The 21,372-nt window shown below is 40.9% G+C and overlaps 2 protein-coding genes across 2 annotated transcripts in view; one reads left to right on the top strand and one right to left on the bottom strand.

The window, feature by feature from the left end:
- The window catches only part of CNTN5 (contactin 5), a 1,036,023-nt gene that overhangs the window by 16,793 nt on the left and 997,858 nt on the right, over nt 1–21,372 (top strand). The gene's annotated exons all lie outside the window — the stretch shown is intronic.
- The window catches only part of LOC149525960 (protein CFDP2-like), a 197,387-nt gene continuing 191,484 nt past the window's right edge, over nt 15,470–21,372 (bottom strand). Inside the window, exon 3 of the mRNA XM_089778279.1 lies at nt 15,470–15,632. Within this exon, the coding sequence (XP_089634405.1) occupies nt 15,470–15,632 (163 nt within the window). The remainder of the gene's footprint in view (nt 15,633–21,372) is intronic.

Consider the following 21,372-nt stretch of genomic DNA (forward strand, 5'->3'; position numbering starts at 1 on the left):
AATTAGAAAGAGGCACATTATGAGAAACCTCCTGAAAATAGGAACAAACACACACTCCTAATGTTAACAGCCCATGTAAGCATGACTGAATAGCTTGGTGGATCCCATCTATTTCCCTACTATATATTTTAGGTGGTATAATAAGATCTGGAATATTTTGTTAGTGGAAAAACTGCGTGTAGCAATATGCAATGCAACTTATTTCTCATTTTGGACTTATTATTTTTTTCTGACCCAATAAAAGAAACAGAATTTCACCAAGACCCAAACTTGTATGTCCATTGAAATGAATAGCAAAACTCCTGATTTCAAATGTTTCCAAGATCAGATATGTTTACTGGACTACAGAATTAATCTGTTCCTTGTAATTTAGGTGTTTGGCTACTCAGTGTGTTTTGCAGTTGTAATAGAGCAGATTTCAAGTAACCATACTTATAGATACAGGATCAGAAGCTATGATCTTTCTGCAGGCAAATTGCTCATTCAGAGGGTCGCTGAAATGGATAGACTCTTTGGTTGACTAAGAACTGTGAATAAGGCATATAACATCTCTTAGGGTATGTCTACACTACCCTCCTATTTCGAAATGGGAGGGTAATGTAGGTATACCGCAATTGCAAATGAAGCCCGGGATTTGAATTTCCCGGGCTTCATTTGCATAAGCGGGGCGCCGCCATTTTTAAATCCCCGCTGGTTCGAACCCCGTGCCGCGCGGCTACACGCGGCACGAACTAGGTAGTTCGAACTAGGCTTCCTAGTTCGAACTACCTAGTTCGTGCCGCGTGTAGCCGCGCGGCACGGGGTTCGAACGAGCGGGGATTTAAAAATGGCGGCGCCCCGCTTATGCAAATGAAGCCCGGGAAATTCAAATCCCGGGCTTCATTTGCAATATGCCTACATTACCCCGCTAGTTCGAACTAGCGGGGTAGAGTTGACATACCCTTATTGGTTTCGTGTGTTTAATTTGGAAGGGTTTCATGTAATTTTGATTGTTTAGAAGCTAGCACAGAGAAGATATGAATGGATTTTTTTTTTTGCCTTTAATACCATTATTAATTTTTGGTCATTTTTTAAAAGTTTTATTTACATTTAGTGTTGTGTTTGCCTGTCCTGTGGGTTGTATTGCTGACATTAATCTATTGTTCTTAATGTGTGTGCTGTACAGGGGCAACTAGTGCCTATAGCAGAGAGGTTGCAGGGAAAGTCATGCAGAGAGACAGAGGGGGACATGTGGGGTCATCCCATTTAGAAATAAAAGTTTTGGCGGGATGTGTGTGGGGGGTACACTTCTTTTATGCTACCATGAGACATATATAGTGCTCTATGTGCCTGTGTAGTGATTTGGATTTTATTGTTAATACCACACACATGTTTTATTTCAGAAGGTTGAGAAAGCTACTGGGGGGGGGGGGAGTTGTTCTAGATTTGATTTTAACAAATAGGGAGGAACTGGTTGAGAATTTGAAAGCGGAAGACTGCTTGGGTAAAAGTGATCATGAAATAATAGAGTTCATGATTCTCAGGAATGAGAGAAGGGAGAACAGCAAAATAGAGACAATGGGTTTCAGGATGGCAGGTTTTAATATACTCAGTGCTGCTAGGTAAGTTCCCATGGGAAGCAAGACTAAGAGGAAAAACAACTGAAGAGAATTGGCAGTTTTTCAAAGGGACATGATTAAGGGCCCAAAAAGCAAACTATCCCACTGTGTAGGAAAGATAGAAAGTGTGGCAAAAGACCACCTTGGCTTAACCAAGAGATCTTGCATGATCTAAAAATCAAAAAGGAGTTGTATAAAAAGTGGAAACTAGGACAAATTACAAAGGATTAATATAAGCAAACAATGCAGGTATGTAGAAAGGCAAAGGCACAAAGTTAGCTCAAACTAGCTCAAGACATAAAGGATAACAAGACATTCTATAAATGTATTAGTAGCAAGAGGAAGACCAAGGACAGGAAAGGCCCATTGCTCATTGAAGAGGGAGAAACAAGAACAGGAAACTTGGAAATGGCAGAGGTGCTTAATGACTTCTTCATTTCAATCTTCCCCAACAAGTCTGATGATGAAGGAATGCCTAACATAGTGAATGCTAATGGAAATGGGATAGGTTTAGAAGATAAAATTTAAAAAAAAGTTAAAAATTACTTAGAAAAGTTAGATGTCTGCAAGTCACCAGGTCCTGATGAAATGAATCCTAGAATAGTCAACGAGGTATCTGTGCTTTTAGCTATCATCTTCGAAAAATCATGGAAGACTGAAGAGATTCCAGAAGACTGGAAAAGGGCAAATATAGTGCCCATCTATAAAAAGGAAATAAGAACAACCCAGGAAGCTACAGACCAGTCAGTTTAACTTCTGTGCCAGGGAAGATGATAGAGCAAGTAATTTAGGAATTCATCTGAAAACATCTTGAAGATAGGATGATAGGTAACAGCCAGCATGGATTTGTAAAGAACAAATCATGTCAAACCATTCTGATAGCTTTCTTTGATAGAATAACAAGTCTTTTGGATAAGGGAGAAGCAGTGGTTGTGGTATACCTAGCAAAGCATTTTATATGGTCTTGTGAGATCTTCTCATCAATAAACTAAGGAAATACAACCTACATGGGACTTTTATAAGGTAGGTACATAACTGGCAGGATAACTATTCACAGAGAATAGTTATTAATGATTCACACTCATGCTGGAGGGCCATAACAAATGGGATTCCACAGGGGTCTGTTTTCGGGAAAGGTTCTCTTCAATATCTTCATAAATAATATAGACGTTGGCATAGAGAGTATGCTTATTAAGTTTGCATATGATACCAAGATGGGAGGTGTTGCAACTGCTTTGGAGGAGAGGGTCATAATTCAAAATGATCTGGATAAACTGGAGAAATGGACTGAGGTAAATAGGATGAAGTTTAATGAGGACAGCTGCACTTAGGGAGGAACAATCAGTTTCATACATATAGAATGGGAAGCGACTATCTAGGAAGGAGTACTACAGAAAGGGATCAAGAGGTCAGGGGACCGCAAGCTAAATATGAGTCAACAGTATGACACTGTTGCAAAAAAAGCAAACATGATTCTGGGATGCATTAACAGATGTGTTGTGAGCAAGACATGAGAAATCATTCTTCTGTTCTACTCTGAACTGATTAGGCCTCAGTTGGAATATTGTTCCATTTCTGGGCACCACATTTCAGGAAAGATGTGGAAAAATTGTAGAGGCTTCAGAGAAGAGAAACAAGAATGATTAAAGGTCTCGATAACATGAGCTATGAAGGAAGACTGAAAGAATTGAGCTTGTTTAGCTGGAAAGAAGAAGACAGAGGGGACATGATAGTGGGTTTCATGTATCTAAAAGGGTGTCATAAGGAGGAGAGAAAAAAATTGTTCTACTTGGCCTCTGATGATAGGACAAGAAGCAATGGGCTTAAATTGCAGCAAGGGAGGTTTAGTTTGGACATCAGAAAAACTTCCTGTCAGGGTGGTTAAACACTGGAAAAGGTTGCATAGGGAGGTTGTAGAATCTTTATCTCTGGAGATATTTAAGAGTAGGTTAGATAGACATCTATCACGGATGGTCTAGACGGTGCTTGGTCCTGCTGTGAGGGCAGCAAACTGGACTCAATAACCTCTCAAGGTCCCTTCCAGTTCTAGTATTCTATGATTCTATGAAAGCAGTGAAAATCATGCACAGAGTAAGGTAAAGAATTATAGTTAGCACATCACCACAGAAGCACAACACACACAAACACCAAATAAATATATTCTTTGTAGCTACAGTAACTCTAGTGTCCTTATGGCTACAAACATATTAAACAAATACAAGAAATTTTGTGATGTGCCAATGACTGTCAAACCAGACCATCCCTAAAAAGTCACTTTGAGGCAGTGGTTCCCAACGTTTTCCAGATGGAGACCCATTTTGACAATTCAGGAAGACTTGGTGACCCAAGGCAATTCAAAAACGGGTGGAGGAAGAAGGGCAGAGCCACCTGGAGAGACACTTGGCAACCCTTTTGAAATGTAATGGCGATCCATATTTGGGTCCCAACCCATAGTTTGGGAAACCCTGCTTTAAGGTAAAGCTCAGATTGCATTTAAGAAGCTAGCTTTCTTTTTTCAAGATGGACTCATGAGAAAATACTTGCAATGTCTGGTAATTTGGTGATTTTTTTCTGTATTGTTTAAAATGTAGGGTGAACTACATCCCCTGGAGAACTCTATAGGCACTGAGACACAGGGAAATTGGCTATTCACTTCCTCCTTTTCTCAATGGTTCTGAGGTGGACCATCTGGACAAACCTGCTGGGACTGATAAGTAGAGAACATGGGGTGTATTGGGGAAGGAAACAATTTCAATACATGTCCATTTATAGTTTTTGAAGGAGGGAGATTTATGTCAATGCCCCTATTTCAAATGTTTTAAATGAAAAGTTCGGCTTTCAGTTAAGATTGACCTTCATCTTTTAAAATATTAATTTATAGTTTTAAATAAGTAAAAATTAAAAATGTCAAAATCAAAATGAAATGCTTTGATTGACACGATCCAAAGTTTTCTTTGAATGAAAATGTTGAGAGTTTGAAATTTTGGTATGATTCAGGATGGGGACATTTTTGAAATCTCAAGCTTTTGTGCAATAGGAAAATTGTTTCCCGACCAGCTAGAAAACCAATATCTTGGCCAACACTTAGGACTCGGCTAGAGTCTGCAAAAGTTGCAATCATGAGTGTTTGATGTTTTGACCAAGAGCTAGGCTTGGCAGAGGGTACAATCATTGATTCGCAGTCTACGTGGGTTGGGCACAGAAAAGAACGTATACCAAACACAAACCAATGGGCAACCTTGTGTCTGCTACTGCTATAGCAAATCAGCATTTTCCTTAAGAGCGTATCCCCTGTGGACTTCTTAGTGCCCACTTTATTCTCCCCCTCATAGTTAGGGGAAAGGTCTTTCCCCTGCATGCCTTTCTAGGCTCGGCCCATTAAATTAGATATGCCAAGCAGTCCACTCTGCCTGCTTCCCCAACCCCATTTTGCTTTTTGATTGCCAAGGACAGAACATGTTGTCATGTAATATCTTTTTATAACTGATGAGACTCCAGTGAGTACGCTTTATTCCAAAGGGACTTAAATGTCTCAAATGAAATTCTATGCTGGCTTAAGCAGGAGCAACTCCAATGAAGTGAGTGTGGTTGTGCCCATTTACTTTGGTTCAGCCTCCCAGACTGGAATTTACTTGACACTATAAACTGAAATTCTGATAAGAAACACACTTCATCTGTGACACTGATTATGGAATTTGCAAGTGGATTTTAAGCCAAATAGACTAAGTATGCTTGCAACTTGCAGAGCTGCCCAAAATTACCCTTTTTTTATTCTGTGTTTATCTGCAGCTTTCTGCCTAAGTATTTTATTTTTTCTGACTGTGCAAAAAAGTTGATTTCCCCCCACCCCCCTTGCTAGTTCTGCTGACAGAGTACTTTTTCATACAATTTCATAATTAGGCTCTTGTGTCCTGTGGACTGACACAGTATTGTGGTACACTTTAGAATTCTGCAACACTCAGAAGTATTTCACAGGGAGTTGTGCTTACTTTTTCCTCAGTCCCTCCTTCTATCCACAACTGTTGTTCACATCCTAAGTTTCACTCCTCAGCTCAGGCATCACAAATTCAAAACTATTGAGTTTCATCAATGAAAGTCCCAAATCCAGATTTTAATAGGCTTTGGATCAAGTCCCTTTATATCTAAGTTTTGTGGGTTTCACCTCAAACCCTAAATCAGCACTGCCACTAGTTCACTCGAAAAGCATAGGAAGCTTTTGAGAAAACAGTGCAGTTTTAAGTTTACAGTGAAACCTCTAACCTAGGAGAATTTTGAGTGTTTTGGGTTTGTAACCAGAAAGGCTCTAGCATACTTACATTGTATGGTTCCTTTGAGTCTCTCTTCAGTGCTGACAGGACGTTTTCAAATGATCAGCCCTAGTGGATATTCTATGCTCCAGATTATGATCAGTGCACTGGCTAGACCATCATATATTGGAAATATTTAACCCCTTGTTAAAGATCTGTCTTTTCCTTCATGATTTTTTGAAAAGAATATATTATACTGCATTTTAATTTGGGGACAATGACTCTTAAAAGTTGTCCCCTCAGCATGTATTTTGCTTGATGCTCCCTGGTGACCTTAAAAAATATAAAACTAGTAAAATTAGCTGTTCCTTCTAAAAACAGTTGGCGCCTTACATCTGAAATGTCTTTATAGTTATGTCTGTATGCAGGAGGAATAACAGGTAGTTCAAAATAGGGCTTTATTTCAAATGGCCATTTCACGGCCACATATAGACACGGGCAGTTATTCCGGTCTTGTCAATTTCAAAAATGGCGCCCGGCCAGGAAGATGTAAATCAAGCGCGGGATATTTAAATCCCGGGCTTGATTTGCAATTTTGGATGCCTACATTTGCAGTCCTATTTCAAATTAGGCTGCAAGTGGAGACATACCCTATGGGTATATCTACACTAAAGGACAAAGTCAAATTAAGATCCGCAATTGCAGCTACATTAATTGCGTACCTGAAATCGAAGTAGCTTAACTCATCTTTTGGCATTGTCTACACTGCAGGAAGTCAAAGGAAGAAGTCTTCCTTTGACTTCCCTTACTCCTCATGAAAGTAGGGTTACTATCATCCATTGGCGTGCCTCTCTGACTTTGAATTAGCTCTCTTAACTAGACAGTTAATGTGAATCCTGGAAGATTTCTAGCGGCAGCATTGTTCTTGCTCTGTAGTGTATATTTACCCTATGTGAACTAACCACTAACACAATTTGTCTTCCTTCATATTGACTCAGTTTGATGAGGGGAGCAACAGTGGGGAGATTGTTCTCTTATCCTGTTTTTTTAAAGTATCCTACTCTTCGACATTCTTGCCAACAGACAATTAACATTTCCTGTCTTTAGTTCATTTTAAAATATTTTATTGATAATGCAGTTCTGAGTGTCTCATTTAAGTACAATAATTAGTACAGTGTAAAACAAACACTTTAGGCTTCACTTTTGGAATAATGTGGTGCCACTTTAAATATTTATATGTTTTGTACTGAATTACCAATCAAGTCTACTAGTGTAGGGTTACATCTACAATTTCAGGATTATAAAGCTGAGTTGATTAGCAGTGGTACATTCCCTTAACTGCTTCATACCTAGAGAGGCTACAGTAGATAAAAATGCAAGGTGGATACCTGAAAGAAACAAAATAAAGAGTGTTGAAAGTGTAGGAGGTATTTGAAAAGAACAGATGGGGAGGGGGGACTGACAGGAGAGGGAGCTTATAGAAAGTAGTAGAGTGTTACCCTATGACCAAGGATGAAATATACATATTGGCTTTTACTGTGGGCAAATATTTCAAGCATTTTTTAAAATCTGACACACTGGTATTTTTCATCATTTCTTTGTACACTTTAAGGAAGTTGAAGAGATAATAGACACAGTTTTCAATCCATTTACAGTGATATCTTGAAAATGAAATAGGAACTTTCCTGTTGAATTGATGAAGGGAAAATGATTGCTATCCCAATTCCCGAAAATACATGAGCATCTGCATAATTCTGCCTCTGTTCTGAACAGTACTTACTCAGCCATGTAACTTGCACGTGTTCAAATACCATTATTTGCAATTAAGAATGTCCTTTACTGGTATCCTGTAAAAGGTTTGTATTTACATGCGATGGGGCTACAGGGAAGAGAATTTTCCCCCTTACACTTGATAATGCTTTTTTTTTAAAAGTGATCTTGGAAGATTCTATACCTTGTGTTTGGAGCTTTAATAAATTTCACAGGTTTACAACAATTATATAACTTTAACATACTTTTTTTCCTTTTATTTAAGGGATTTTATGTCAGAAGATAGGTAGTCTAGCTGTCACATCAGCTCCATTTTACATGTTGTAGAATTTATTCTCTTCCTTTGAAAATATTTTCTCTGTTGACTTCTGCCATTAATTCTGTAAACAACAAAAATAAAATCTCCTATATAATTTTTTTCTTCTTTCCACCTTTTTGGAAGACAAAATAATGCTTGAGTGTTAGACCATCTAGATGGTGAAAACATATTGAAATAAGCCAATTTGATCATAAAGTGTGATTTTTTTTTCTGTGAAAAGAGACATGCAAAATAGGTACTTACCTGCTCAGCAGATCTGCTCCCTATTTGTCAAGCATGATCATAGCTGCTTGAAGATTGTATTACTGTTGGCCTTATAGAGCCAACACATCTCTGAGTAGGTGAACTGGATTCTTTTCTAGCTAATGTACCATCAAAAGAGGGTTTCACATACATAATCACCTTTGCCACCTCATTGAATTAATTACACATTTGCAGCTCATTTGGAGGCAATGTAGTTGCATGTGTGTAACTGAGGGCATCATTTGACCGGCCAAATCTTTAGTACTTGTGATCATACTTGAGATGGTAAGAGCGCAGCTTCACTTGAATACACAAAAGTGAGTTTGCAGTGTTAAAAACACAATCACTACCATAGAATCATAGGGTTGGAAGAGACCTCAGAAAGTCATTGAGTCTGACTTCCTGCTAAAAGCACAACCAACTCAACTAAACCATCCCTGTCAGGGCTTTGTCAAGCCCAGACTTAAAAACATCTAGAGTTGGAGAGTTCATCACCTTCCTTGGTATCCGAAACCATGCAAAATGAATACATTTGATATGAAAGCTACTAAGGTGCAATGAACATGGAACCCTTCAGTGCCATTTGTTCAGTTATTTTCCAGTGTGTCACACTGCTGAGGTGAGGACCTCATCCAGGGTGGAGTGGGGGTATTTGCATTCGCCCCTTTTCTCCCCCAGCCAGTGTCTCCAATCTCGCATACCCAAATTGGATTATTTGTGTCCTCTAGACCCCGGGTCCTAACCTATACCTCATCCTTATTGGCAGAGCAGCACAAGTCCATAGCTTTCAGAGTCTGTTTTATGGGGGTAATAAATAGAAAGTTTTAAACCCCCCAGCAGTGGGTCCAGGTCCTCCCACTCCACTGGACACCAATCCATGGCCCTGTTAGTGGCTTGCTCTAACCACTGAATCAGCAGGGAAATTCCTATCGGAACACATTGACTCTCCAACAGTGGCTCACTCATCCTATGGCCATCACCATCCCTGGGCTGCTTCCTGCTTCTGATGTCTCTGTGCACTGGTGGATATCCAGCTCTCCTCCTTCCTCTGGGATCTGGCTACTCCCACCAGCTTCTGAATCGTGCTTGGCCGCTAGATGTGTTGGATCTCCAACCTATGTGGTAGCATCTTGGCATTTAGGCCATCGCTGGGGCTTTCAGGCAGCTGGCTAGGCATGTCCTCTCCCTCCAGGTGTCCACCCCACCTGAGCAAAGTCATTCTCTTTTATATCAGTGCAGCCTAAGCATGCCCAGTAGGGTGAAAGGGATGTGGTCTCCTCCACATTCAAGATGGAGTTAACTCCCTCCTGTTCAGTGTGGGGAGAGTACATCCCGTCACACAGTGTAAACTTTCATTTTGATAGCATCATCTACTGAAAAATAATTGCAAAATGCAATTGTCGGGGGGCTCCCCCCTGGTTTGGGATTGCCACCCCCATCCAAGGCATAGTTCGGCCCCCCCTGGGCCTAGCCCCCAAAGTGCAATGCCCCTCTCCTAGGGGAAATATGGCCACCGGCCTAGTCCCAAGTACAATGCCCCTCTCTTAGGGGGAATACGGCCTCCTGGCCTAGTCCTCCGGATACCGACTCTGCAGCCAAGTCCTCTGGCTGAGCTTCCCACTCGCTGGGGTTCTGGGCAGGAGGAGTGGGTGGCCCGGGCCCTCCCTCTCCACTGGGCCCTGACCCAGGGCCCTATCAGTGGCGGGTGGCTCCCACCACTGGCTTGGCGGGGGGTCCTCCCCACAACGCGCCGAGCCCTCAGGGGCTTTTCCAGCTCTCTGCCCTGGGTCACTTCCTTGCCCCTGGCCCTGGCCCGCAGCGGTCCCACCTGTTGGAGTTGGTCGGGTGGCTGTAGCGGCACTTCCCCCGTCAGCATCGGGGTTGGCAGTGTCTGGCTCGGTGCCTGGGTCCCGGGGTGTCGGCCGGTGGCTCCTTCGTTGGGAGCGAGCCCGTCTTGGGCTGGGCAGTGGCGTGTTCAGCCATCCTGTCGACTCCCTCCACAGCAGTTGGGTGCTCCCTCCCACTCTGGCCGCAGTCTGCCCCTTCTGAGCAGGCCAGCAGCCTTTTATACCTATGCACCCCTTGGAGCATGTCCAGTAGTGCTGTGTGGGTGGGGCCCTCTCCACCCCCGGTACCAGGTAGTTTCCCTGGGCTTGAATGCGGGGCGGGGCTATCCTGTCACAGCAATCTTTTATTGTTTAAACAGAGAGGTCTAATTAACCACCATCTGAAAGGGTGAACAGCTCATGTAAACAAGCTCTTATATGGTTTTAGGGCATTGTTTGAGGAAAAGAATCCTCCCCAGCCTCTTGTGGATATGAAACTCCTCCACATTCCTGCTGAGATAACGATTCCAAACCCTTGATTGCAGCATTTTTGAAGTTCTATCATCTCTTTCACATACTGTATTGTGGGTGTTCATGACCACTACATCTGCATAATCAGAGACCTGACATGGTGTGAACATTTTGTCCATAGCTACCTCTGATGGACAGTGCAAAGTTTCCTTTGTCACTTCCTCTGCATCAGTCTTCCCTTAATCATTGGAACAGCAGGAGTTCTGCCTTTTTGGAGGCCTTCCTTCCCCAGCTACTCTGGTATGGGTGAATTTCACGCTAAGAGAAATTTTGAAAGATGGATCCCCAGCAAAGTGATGTTGATTGTTGCTAACCCTAACTTACCTCGTTTATCTAGGTGATGAATCTGTATATAATAAAGATTTTAAAGATATCATGATGTGCTTTTGGCTCTAGTAGCTTAAAGTAGGAAACAAGAAAGGAATAATGATGTTTTTTTAATAACGAAGCAACTTTATTGCTCATTTTGGTGTAAACAGTTGTGTTGCCATTTGATCGCATGCTTGCTGTGTTATTGTATGAGCTATTCTATCAAAGAAAAGTCACTTCATTCTGGGACCAATGTGTAAAATAGATGATTTTTAGCTTTGACTTGAGAAATGTTGTTGTGCTAGAGCTGACAATCTGGGCTCACTCGGAGAAATGTCAGAAGTTTGCCCGAGATAAAATTCATCAACATTTGACCATTAAAATTAGCCCTTGTCCTTCAAGCCAGTCTCTTAAACAGAAACAAGGCTTGCATAATTCAAGCAAAGTAAGTACAAATTAAAGGGAATGCTTCCACAGTGTGAAGTCAACTTCAGTCATACTCTCACCCAGAAGTTTACAGACTTGATTTTAAGAAGGGCAGGATAATTTTATGGCCAGTATAAAACATTTTTAGTGGTGCATGCTAATAGAGATAATTGGACTTCCTGCTTCCCAGTACTAGCTGACTATTACAGGGGTCAGGAAGGAATTTACACATACACCCAAATGCCTCTTCCACCTAAACAGCAGTGAAGATTTGTTGATATGCAATTTGGAATGTTGTTATCTTCCCCTGAATCAGTGCATATTAGCTACTGAATCTGACTAGTTAAAAATGATGTGTATATAATAACAGTAGACTTGCTGCGTAATGGTGGTAATGAAAATGTATGCACAGCCGGTGAAAACTGTGGGCATTTTGTCCATTTCACAAATGTCAGCAAGCTCTGGACCCAGCTGCAGGAAGAAAACAATGTGTCAAAACATCAACTCTTAATATCTGAAAAGCTTTTGGGAATACAGAAAGCTATACAAGCCCAGACCAGCAGCAGGCTGTCAGATGTTGGCCACACACTGAGTAAAATGTGATTGCCAGTTTAGTTAGTGCATTCTCCATCCTCCCACAGTGGTCACTTGAGAAATCCACACAGATAATAGACCATTGCACTTCTGCTACTAATCTGGTATCTGCAACTCTTATACTTTTAATTTTCACCTACATTTTCAGTACTTTTAAATTTAGAATATAATGACTGCAGTCAAATTAAAAGAAGACCCAGCTCATCTGTGGAAAGCAATAACATAATGGGCCTCTTTTTGCTGACACAGAAGTTGTGTGCCCCTTTACACTTTCAGCACTGGAGTCTAAAGACATAGAAAAGCTACAGTCTCTCAAATATCCTGCTGGCTACTAAATCAAAAGGCTATATTTCTAAAATTGTCTACAGTGCACATGGAATTGTCTTGATGGAGGGTGGGTAGATTGATGGAAACGTCCATTTTATGAGAGAAGTGACAAATTCACAACAGTAATTTAGCCTTCTCTGTTCTTTTCATCCTTTGGTCTAAGCCCAAATAGATTGGATAAGCTTGGATGGAAAGAGGAAGCTGTTCATCTTTGTGCAGACAGGAGGCTTCAGAATTTTGAACATATTTTCTCCATCAAGTACTGGGATTTCCCCATCAAGTACAGCCTCCCAAACAACCCCCAAAATGAGTCTTTCAGAAATGTTTGGGTTTTGTGAATCTTTCTGCAATATTTTTATTTTAGCTTTTTGTTGAAAAATATATCAAATTGGTTACTTACCCACCCTCCCTAACCCCCCCAAAAATACCAAAGAAGTTCAATGGTTAAAAAAAATTAAATGAGTCCACTCAGAATTTTAGAGAGGTTTGAAAATTATTTTGGCCATTTCTAGAGCACATTATTTTTCTTTAGGATTTATTCTGACACCTTTCAGGCATAGTAAATACATTTAAGAAAAAATACTAAAGACTGGAGGGGAATAGTTCTATTGCTGAACATTAGAATCCCTTACCAGTCTTTCTACACATCATAAGCTGTGATTATCTACCTCAAGCACAACTGGAAAATTAAAGCCATGGCTTCCTGTTCCAGTGGCAATACAATCTCCATTACTTGCTCAGAATTGTGATATTAACACAAACAGCATTATGAATTTCACATTGGCATAGTATAGGTCAGCTCATTTAACAATATTAGAGTAATTAGAAACCACTGTATCCAAGATCAGTAGCAGATATTTAAACATGGAAGAAAGCTGATGGCCAATAATTACAGGAGTTATACAGTATTTATTATTAATGAAAAACAGGACTGATAGTCTAAGTATTAAAACTATTTTACTTTTATATGGCCCATTTGTCTCGAGAGATGGTAGTAAGCAGTGGCAGTGATAATCTATGAGTTGTGCCTGGATCTGCAACTTCTTTCATGGCTTATTTGTCTAATATTGGATTTGCATAGTCGATTACAATAGCTATATGCCAGTCTACTTTTCATGAGTCTTAGAATTTTTCCTTCTGAGGCGGAGTTCTTTTGCATGACTTACACAGATCCTATTGAAAAATGATGTGCCCTGTTGTAATAATTGTCACCAGGTGTTACGATCTGATGACATAGATTCCCAAGAGCTTGGATTGATGATAAACCTTTTCGTAGTGTTTTTACATATATCCTTGAATCTTAACTTTGGCCTTCCTCTTGCCATTGCTCCACTTGTTAGTTCACCAAAGAAGATTTCTTTGGGAAGGCGTTTATCACTCATTCTCCTCACATGGCCAAGCCACTGGAGTCTTCTGATGTTAAGGATCGCTATGAGACTGGGTATGCCAGCTCTTGATATGACATCTACATTTGAAACTTTGTCTTGTCACTTAATATTCATGATTCTGTGAAGGCAACGAAGGTGGAAACTGCTCAGTTTTTTCTCTTGCATGATTTTGTAGTCCAGGTGTAAGATCCATAAAGCAAGACACTTAAAACGCATGCTTGGTATATCAGTATGTTTGTTTTCAATGTCAGTTTGGGATTGTTCCATACTCGTTTCGTAAGTCTGCCAAATGTTGTGGCTGCCTTCCCAATTCTGATGTTCAGTTCTTCATCCATGGAGAGATTTGTGGTGACAGTAGACTTAAGGTAACAGAATTGTTGAACCACCTCTAATGGACTGTCATTCAGAATGATCTTGAGTGGTTGAGATACACCTTGAGCAAACACAATAATTTTCTTCATGCTTATGTCGAGAGAGAACAGTTTACTAACTCTGGACAGAGAATCCATCAGTGCCTATAGAGTGTCTTCATTATGTGCGACAAGCGCTGCATCATCTGCAAATAGGAGTTCTATAATGAGAACTTTCTTGACTTTACTTTTAGTCTTGAGTTGTGTTAGCTTGTAAAGAGAACCATCTAACCTTGTATGGAAAAATACATCACTTTGTGAGTTTAGAAATGCACAATTTAATAGGACTGAGAAGAATGTACCAAAGAGGGTAGGAGCAAGGACACATCCCTGTTTGACTCCACTCTTCACCACAAAGGGTTCAGATGCAGATCCATAATAGTACACTGTTTCTTTCATATCTTCATGAACAACATAAAGAATGCATCTCAAAGTTCATGAAAAGATATTATCTGCTTGAGTAGAGTTGGTGAACAGCCAATCTTAGTTAACACCTTGTACAGTCCTGATCTATTGACTGTATCGAACTTCTTTGCTAAGTGCACAAATGCTAAAAACAGCAGCTTTCTTTGCTCTCTGCATTTTTCCTGCAGTTGTCAAAGAGAAAAAATCATGTCCATTGTTGACCTGCCAGCCCTGAAGCCACACTGTGTTTCTGGATAGACTCGATCTGTGAGTTTTTGCAGGTGATTAAAAATGACACGGGCAAATGCTTTACCTGTAATGTTTAGCAAAGAGATGCCTCTGTAGTTGTTACAGTTCCCCTTATTGCCTTTGTTTTTATAGAGAGTAATGATGTTTTCGTCCCTCATATCATGAGGGACCACTCTTGATTCCCAACATTTTATAAGTATGTCATAGAGGAAGGGGATGAGCACAGCTTTGTTAGCTGTCAAGACTTCAGCTGGAATCCCATCATTACCTGGTGCTTTTCCACTGGAGAGAGCATCAAGTACTTGGGAAAGCTCTTTCACCGTAGGCTGTACATCTAGCTCTAACATTTCTGGAAGAGTTGGAATGAGGTTATCAAGTTCGGGATGTATTGTATGCTCATAGGAGTAAAGACTTGAGTAGTGTTCCACCCATCAGGACATCTGTTAGTTTTTATCTGTGATAATCTATCTATTTAGATGTTTCAATGGAGCAACTTGGGTAATGTTTGATCCAAGTGCTTTCTTCAGTCCATCATACATGGTTTTCAGGTCACCCATATCGAATGCTTTTTGAATTCCAGAACACAGATGAATCCAATACTTGTTTGCACACTTCCTGGATTCTCTCTGAAGAATAGATCTTGTATGGAGGAGCTGATCTCTTGAACTTTGAGATGCATTCTTTATGTTGTTCAGAAAAGTCTTGTTTTTTTCTTCAAAAAGAGGCCTGAGAATGTCAACATTTTCATCAATCCAGTCTTTGTTGGAAAATGTCTGTATTCCAAAGGCAGATGTGGCACATTCATATACTGCAGCACTCAGCATGGATCATGTCTCATCAGCAGACTGCTGGACAGGTTTGTCTTCCATTTTGCGAGTGAATTCTTCCACAAAGACAGATAATTTCAGTGCATCTCTAGTACTGAGGGTGTTAACCTTTGGTTTTCTGCAATCCTTTGACGTATGGAGTTTCTTTGGAGCAATTTTCACTCTACTGATAATAAGTGATCAGTGTCACAATCTGCACTGTGATATGCATGTCTAAATTTAATGGAGTTGAGATGTTTTCCGCAGACCAGTACAAGGTCTAGTTGATGCCAGTGACTGGATCTAGGGTGGCGCCACGAGACCTTGTGACAGTCTTTTAAGTTGAAAAAAGTATTAGTGATGGAGAAAGGATTCTGAGAACTGAATTCAAGAAGCCTTTGACCATTTTCATTCATTTTCCCAATGCCGTGATGACCTAGGCAAATGGGCCAGGACTGGTGATCACGTCCTACTCATGCATTAAAATCACTAAGGATATACAGTTGTTCACGGGATGAACAGGAATCGACAACTTTCTGAAGATTACCATAGAAGCGGTCCTTGACTTCAGTGCATGATGTTAGTGTGGGTGTATAAGTACTTACAATGTTAACATATCCTGACTTGGTGCTGAGCTTTAGGGATATAATATGTTCTGATTCAGCTATGGGTGTATTGATAAAGTTCATCAGATTGTTTCGAACAGTAAAGCCAACTCCTTAAAGACAGAGTTTCTCTGAACTCAAACTCTTCCAGAAGAAGGTGTAGTTGGTTTCTTTTACTAATCCAGCATCTGGTCTCCTGGAGAGCAACAATGTCAACATTCAATTTATGTAACTGTTGGTCTATGACTGCTGTTTTACATATTGAATCCATGTTTGTATGATCATGATCAGGTTCAAGTCCAGGACACATTGTCCGCACATTCCAGCTACCAAGCCGGAGGCAAGTTGGTTTGTTTTATCAACTGTAGTAGCTGTATATAGATGCGTGTGGGTAAGTTTCTCCTCCTGCATGCTGCATTGCCTGGGCTAGTGTTTGAGGAAAGTGCATTGCCAAGCGGCACTATCCACCTCTCGGTCACCCCAGTTAGAGCCAAAGGAAAGACAAAAGCCAGTATGTTAGGAACTGAAGTGACTGCAGGATATGCCAAAAAAGCAGATTGGATGAAACCTCACTGTTAACCACCTTAGGGTCTCCACTCTGGATTATCTGTCTGGGTTTACTCCCATAGCCTTTGGATCTCCTGAACCTACCCACAAGGCAGTGGGGAATTTTCTGTCAGGGTTCTCTTCCCTGGGATGACGTAAGGAGTCACTATCCCTTGGATGCTGGTGACCAATCATGGTTCATACTCCAATCGGATTATTCAAAGTAAACCAGGGACCCAAGTATCCCAGACCCTCAACCAGAAGAGTGAGGGGGTAGGGAAGCCTTATTTTAATGGTGGGCTGCACTCTCCATGTCACAACATCGTCATCGGGCACTTGTGACTTTTAGTCAGAGCATTGGATACCACCCAATGTCCCATCACACTCTGGTAATGTTGCCGCTGCTGGTCCGTGGCTGCATATTCGCACGACAAAGTGCACTTATTTTGCAGCAAACCTCTGAAAAGAGGACCCCCCTATCGGCCACCTGTAGACGTGCCAGGTAGCTCTGCCAACCAGAACGATTTGACTACAAACGATGAAATTGTTAAAAGTTTGTTAAACAGAAAAAGTAGGTCAGCCTATTACATACAAGAGAAGAGCTAAACAAATTCAGGGGGACAAATATTCAAAGATCATTCACATGAGGAAACACCAGAAGTAAAGTATCAGAAGTGTGGTACAATGTGATTAGGGTTAGAGTCCACCTAGTCCTTATGTGGGTGCAAAGTAGAGGGTAGGGAAGGGAATAAAACTTATTTCCATAGTCTGTGTAAAGGTCAGGAAGAATTACTACACTTGGGATGATGGAATCTCCATCCTTAGAGGTTTTTAAAGCCCCATCTGGAATGATTTAATTGGGTTGGCTTCATTGTGAGCAGGTGATTGGACTAGATGACCTTCCATCCCTAACCTATGATTCTAAGATATGATTCACTTCCCTGAGTTTAGGGATAGTATCTGCTTCCTAGGGAACACCCCTCCCTGACAAAAAATGGGGAAGGACAGAGAGATGGTGGAGCCATTGGCTGTGTCCCATCGAAGCAGTGGCTTAATGAGCTACTGAGTCATGTTTGAGGAGACTATCCTCCTCCTCATCTAGTGTTCTAGTGTTCCCTCTAAGCTGCGTAGCAGCACAGCTTCACCAGTGATTAATCAGGCCCATGCACTCAGAGGCTTAGAGTTCCATGCAGGGAGCTGACTGACTGGGCAGGGCTGATTAATCACCTGTGAAGCTGTGCTGCCACTCAGTTTAGAGGGAACAATGCTCCCTCTTTTAATGAGCTGTAGCATTTTCTGTATGTCTGTTACATACCCCTAGATAGTTCTGCAAACTCCAGTACCTAACAATGTAGTTAGTTAGGCTGAGTGGGAAACATTTTTTCTTCTGCTGAGAATTGTTGAGATTTCAAAAAAAAAAAAAAAAAAAAAACCAAACCACATTTGGAGAAAATGTCAATATAATAAAAATATTAAAAGGCAAAAGTTCAGGTCAGTTGCAGTGTTTTGTTTCAAAAACATTTCAAATGTTTTGAACAGTTTCATGTTTTTGTTATAACAATTTTGAAACTTCTTTCAATATTTTTTAAGTGGAGAAATGTATTGAAACTAATCCTCTCTGGCACATCTGTCAGTTTAGGAAAACTGGCATGTTTGGAAGAAAACACAATAAAAAATTTCCAGACAGTTATAATATAAAGTTCATATACAGACATAACAGTAAAGAAAAGCTGGGTGAAAACATGGCTGTGAAAAGAAATAGGGTTAGTGAAAAATGCAGAGCCATATAATACTTTTAAGAAGTAAATCAAGTGAATGACACAAAATTAATGTCAGTATAAGTCATAGGGTAACCCATGGAGAATTATGTGAACCATTTTTTCAGCAATTATACAAAAATTAATCCAAACAGACATGTTTAATGTACTCATTTTGTAGGGCATTAAAGATGAGAACCTGGAGGGGGAAGGAAGAAGCAATGAAAGAAGAAAACAGATTGCATGCAGTATCTTGTATCCAAGCTAGTATGAGGAGTTTCTGAATAAAAATGTACACTTTTGAGTGCCTAAAACTACCAAAGTTGGGAAGGGGAGAACTGTACCAAAAAAAGACCTAGTAGGTTTGGTGCAAAATCTGAACTGTTAAGAATGACATATCAATTTTAAAGCCAAAGTGACACAGAGATGCTATGGGATCATGAAGAAACATTTCAAATGGAAGAGCAAAATCAAGGACTCATTAACAAAGCTTTAACTGAATATCATATGCATGATATTGTAATTGCTTTTAAAAATATGGCAGTAAATCAATATGTTGTAATAATACAGTATGTAGTACATGGGGTATACATGTTATACAGAGTAAAAGCAGCTTTAAGAATATGAAGCAAGAAAACTTACCCTCCTTTATAACCACAAAAATGTTTAAAGTTTTACCACAAAACAGTTGTTGCAAGATAAAACAAATAGCAAGAGTCCAACACTGTGAAATTACAGTAACCCAGAGAGTATGGTAGAAGTATATTTTCCCTTCTCAAATACTGTTGTGAGAGAATGCAAAGTCTGAAAAACCCATGTTGTACTGATGTTTGCACCTGGGAACACAAACATGTGTAGATGTAATGTCAACTCTGTGGGTTCACTCTTGGGAAACAGTCTCCAAACTGCAAGTACAGTTGAGATGGTAGAACATTAGTAAAGTCATAAATTGCCTATGACAAGTATGGTGTGGTGTCTGAGAAGAACCAATTCTGGTATGGACCCATGGAATTGCCTTATATTCTGTTTCAGACTTAAATTTTCAGAGGTAATAAAGAAGGAAAAAACTACAGTTTGTGCCTGGTTTTTATACTATAATAAAAGCAAGCTTAAAATTACAGATGGATTCAAAGGCAAAGCTAACTTACAATGTAGAATTACACCCTGGTGAGCTATATCAGAGGAGACAAGCTTGCACTCTCTGGGTTGTTCTTTAAGCATATTATTAATGATGGTTTAAATAATTACAGCTACAGTGATCTTGAGAATATGTTGCTGGGAAGTGAACTTAAAAGAAAGAAAGACAGACAGGAATATAATGCTAATAAAATGAATGCTGAAATAAAAAAGAAAAACAAAAGTAGTGGACTCTAGGCCTGATTGGACATGAGTAATTGGAACTGTGTGAGCTTTCATTTCTGGAGAGACAGGATTAGGGAGGTAAATGGTTCCACAGGCTGTAAACACAATGTCTGTATTAATTAAGGTAAGGGGGAATACCCAGGGAACCATTTACAGTGGATGAGAAAACCCTGGATAAAATAAGCTTGGAATGTAGAATGGGGGAGAGAGTGAAGTCTTACATGGAGAGTGCCTGGATAAAGAATGCCATACAGGGATTGATACCTACAAAGTAACCAAGCCAATCTCAAAATGTGTGATGCAATGCAGAGTAAATACAGTCTAATGCATGTATGTATATAAAATAAGAGATTTGCTGTGTAATGTTGGCTGTATGGTATGCCCGATAGCCAGAGAAGGCCTTACTGGTGTGCAGCTGCCCAGGCAGCCTTTCTCAGGGGACACTGTGCAGCATAGAGGTGCATGCCACTGGTAGGCAGGGGACTGCCCAAAGCAGGGAGTGATATGAGGGACCACCACACTCACTCTTCTCAGCACAGGCAGTAAAAGTGACGTACATGGGAATCTAGAAGTGGCCAGAGGGTTTGCAGGATGGCTATGGGTTCTGGCAAGATGTAGCCTCTGCATGACACCATGGAGCCCACCTTGAGCTGAAGGCTGACTACCAGTCACCATGAGCTGCTGCAGGTGCAACAAGGGAGCTGCCAGCACTTCTGCAGCATGGGCTCACCTTACAAAGGAAGAACCTCACTGCTGGGAGCAGAGTAAGTGACCCTCTGATCCTTCCCTGCCCTTCCAGCAGGTGTCCCTCCCTCAACCACACTGACAGCTAAGGAAGACTAGTGTCCTTGGAATCACCTCCTGGAGTGACTGCCTGGAGAGAGGAGTTTTGAGTAACTCCTGGAGCAGAAGGGAGTCAATTAGACTCTATTGTTTATACCCATGACAATGGGTAGAAGGCTGTTGGAGGGGGATCAGGTTCCCCTGTGAATCACTAATGCAAGGTGCCCTGCTCCTAGGGATGAGCAATTCTTGGAAGAACTCTGTGCTTTCTTGTTGCTGGCAAGAGTGAGTCTCAGGTCCAACACTGGGTTCTCAAAGTACAAAAAACACTACACAGGTATCTATCAAACACAAGGGCTGTGTCTACACTGCACCCCTTTTCCGGAAAAGCCTTGCAGATGAGACAAGTCGGAATTGCAAATGAAGCGGGGGATTTAAATATCTCCTGCTTCATTTGTATAAACATGGCTGCCGCTTTTTTCCGGCTCGGGGCTTTGCTGGAAAAAAGCGCCAGTCTAGATGGGGAACTTTTGGAAAATAAAGCCTTTTCCGAAAGGTCCCTGAGTCCTCTTAAAATCAGGAATAAGGGACTTTTCAGAAAAGGCTTTATTTTCCGAAAGATCCCCATCTAGACTGGCGCTTTTTTCCAGCAAAGCGCCGAGCCGGAAAAAAGCGGCAGCCATGTTTATACAAATGAAGCGGGGGATATTTAAATCCCCCGCATTATTTGCGATTCCAACTTGTCTCATCTGCATCCCTTTTCCGGAAAAGGGGTGCAGTGTAGACACAGCCAAGCAGTTTATTTCCTGACACTGTCAGCTGTGCCCCTGTGCAGCATGATAGGAAAAGTGGCATTTCTTATATTCTTTCT

The sequence above is a fragment of the Pelodiscus sinensis genome, chromosome 1 (genome assembly GCF_052426305.1).
Source record: "Pelodiscus sinensis isolate ZL-2025 chromosome 1, ASM5242630v1, whole genome shotgun sequence".
Classification (NCBI taxonomy): domain Eukaryota; kingdom Metazoa; phylum Chordata; order Testudines; family Trionychidae; genus Pelodiscus; species Pelodiscus sinensis.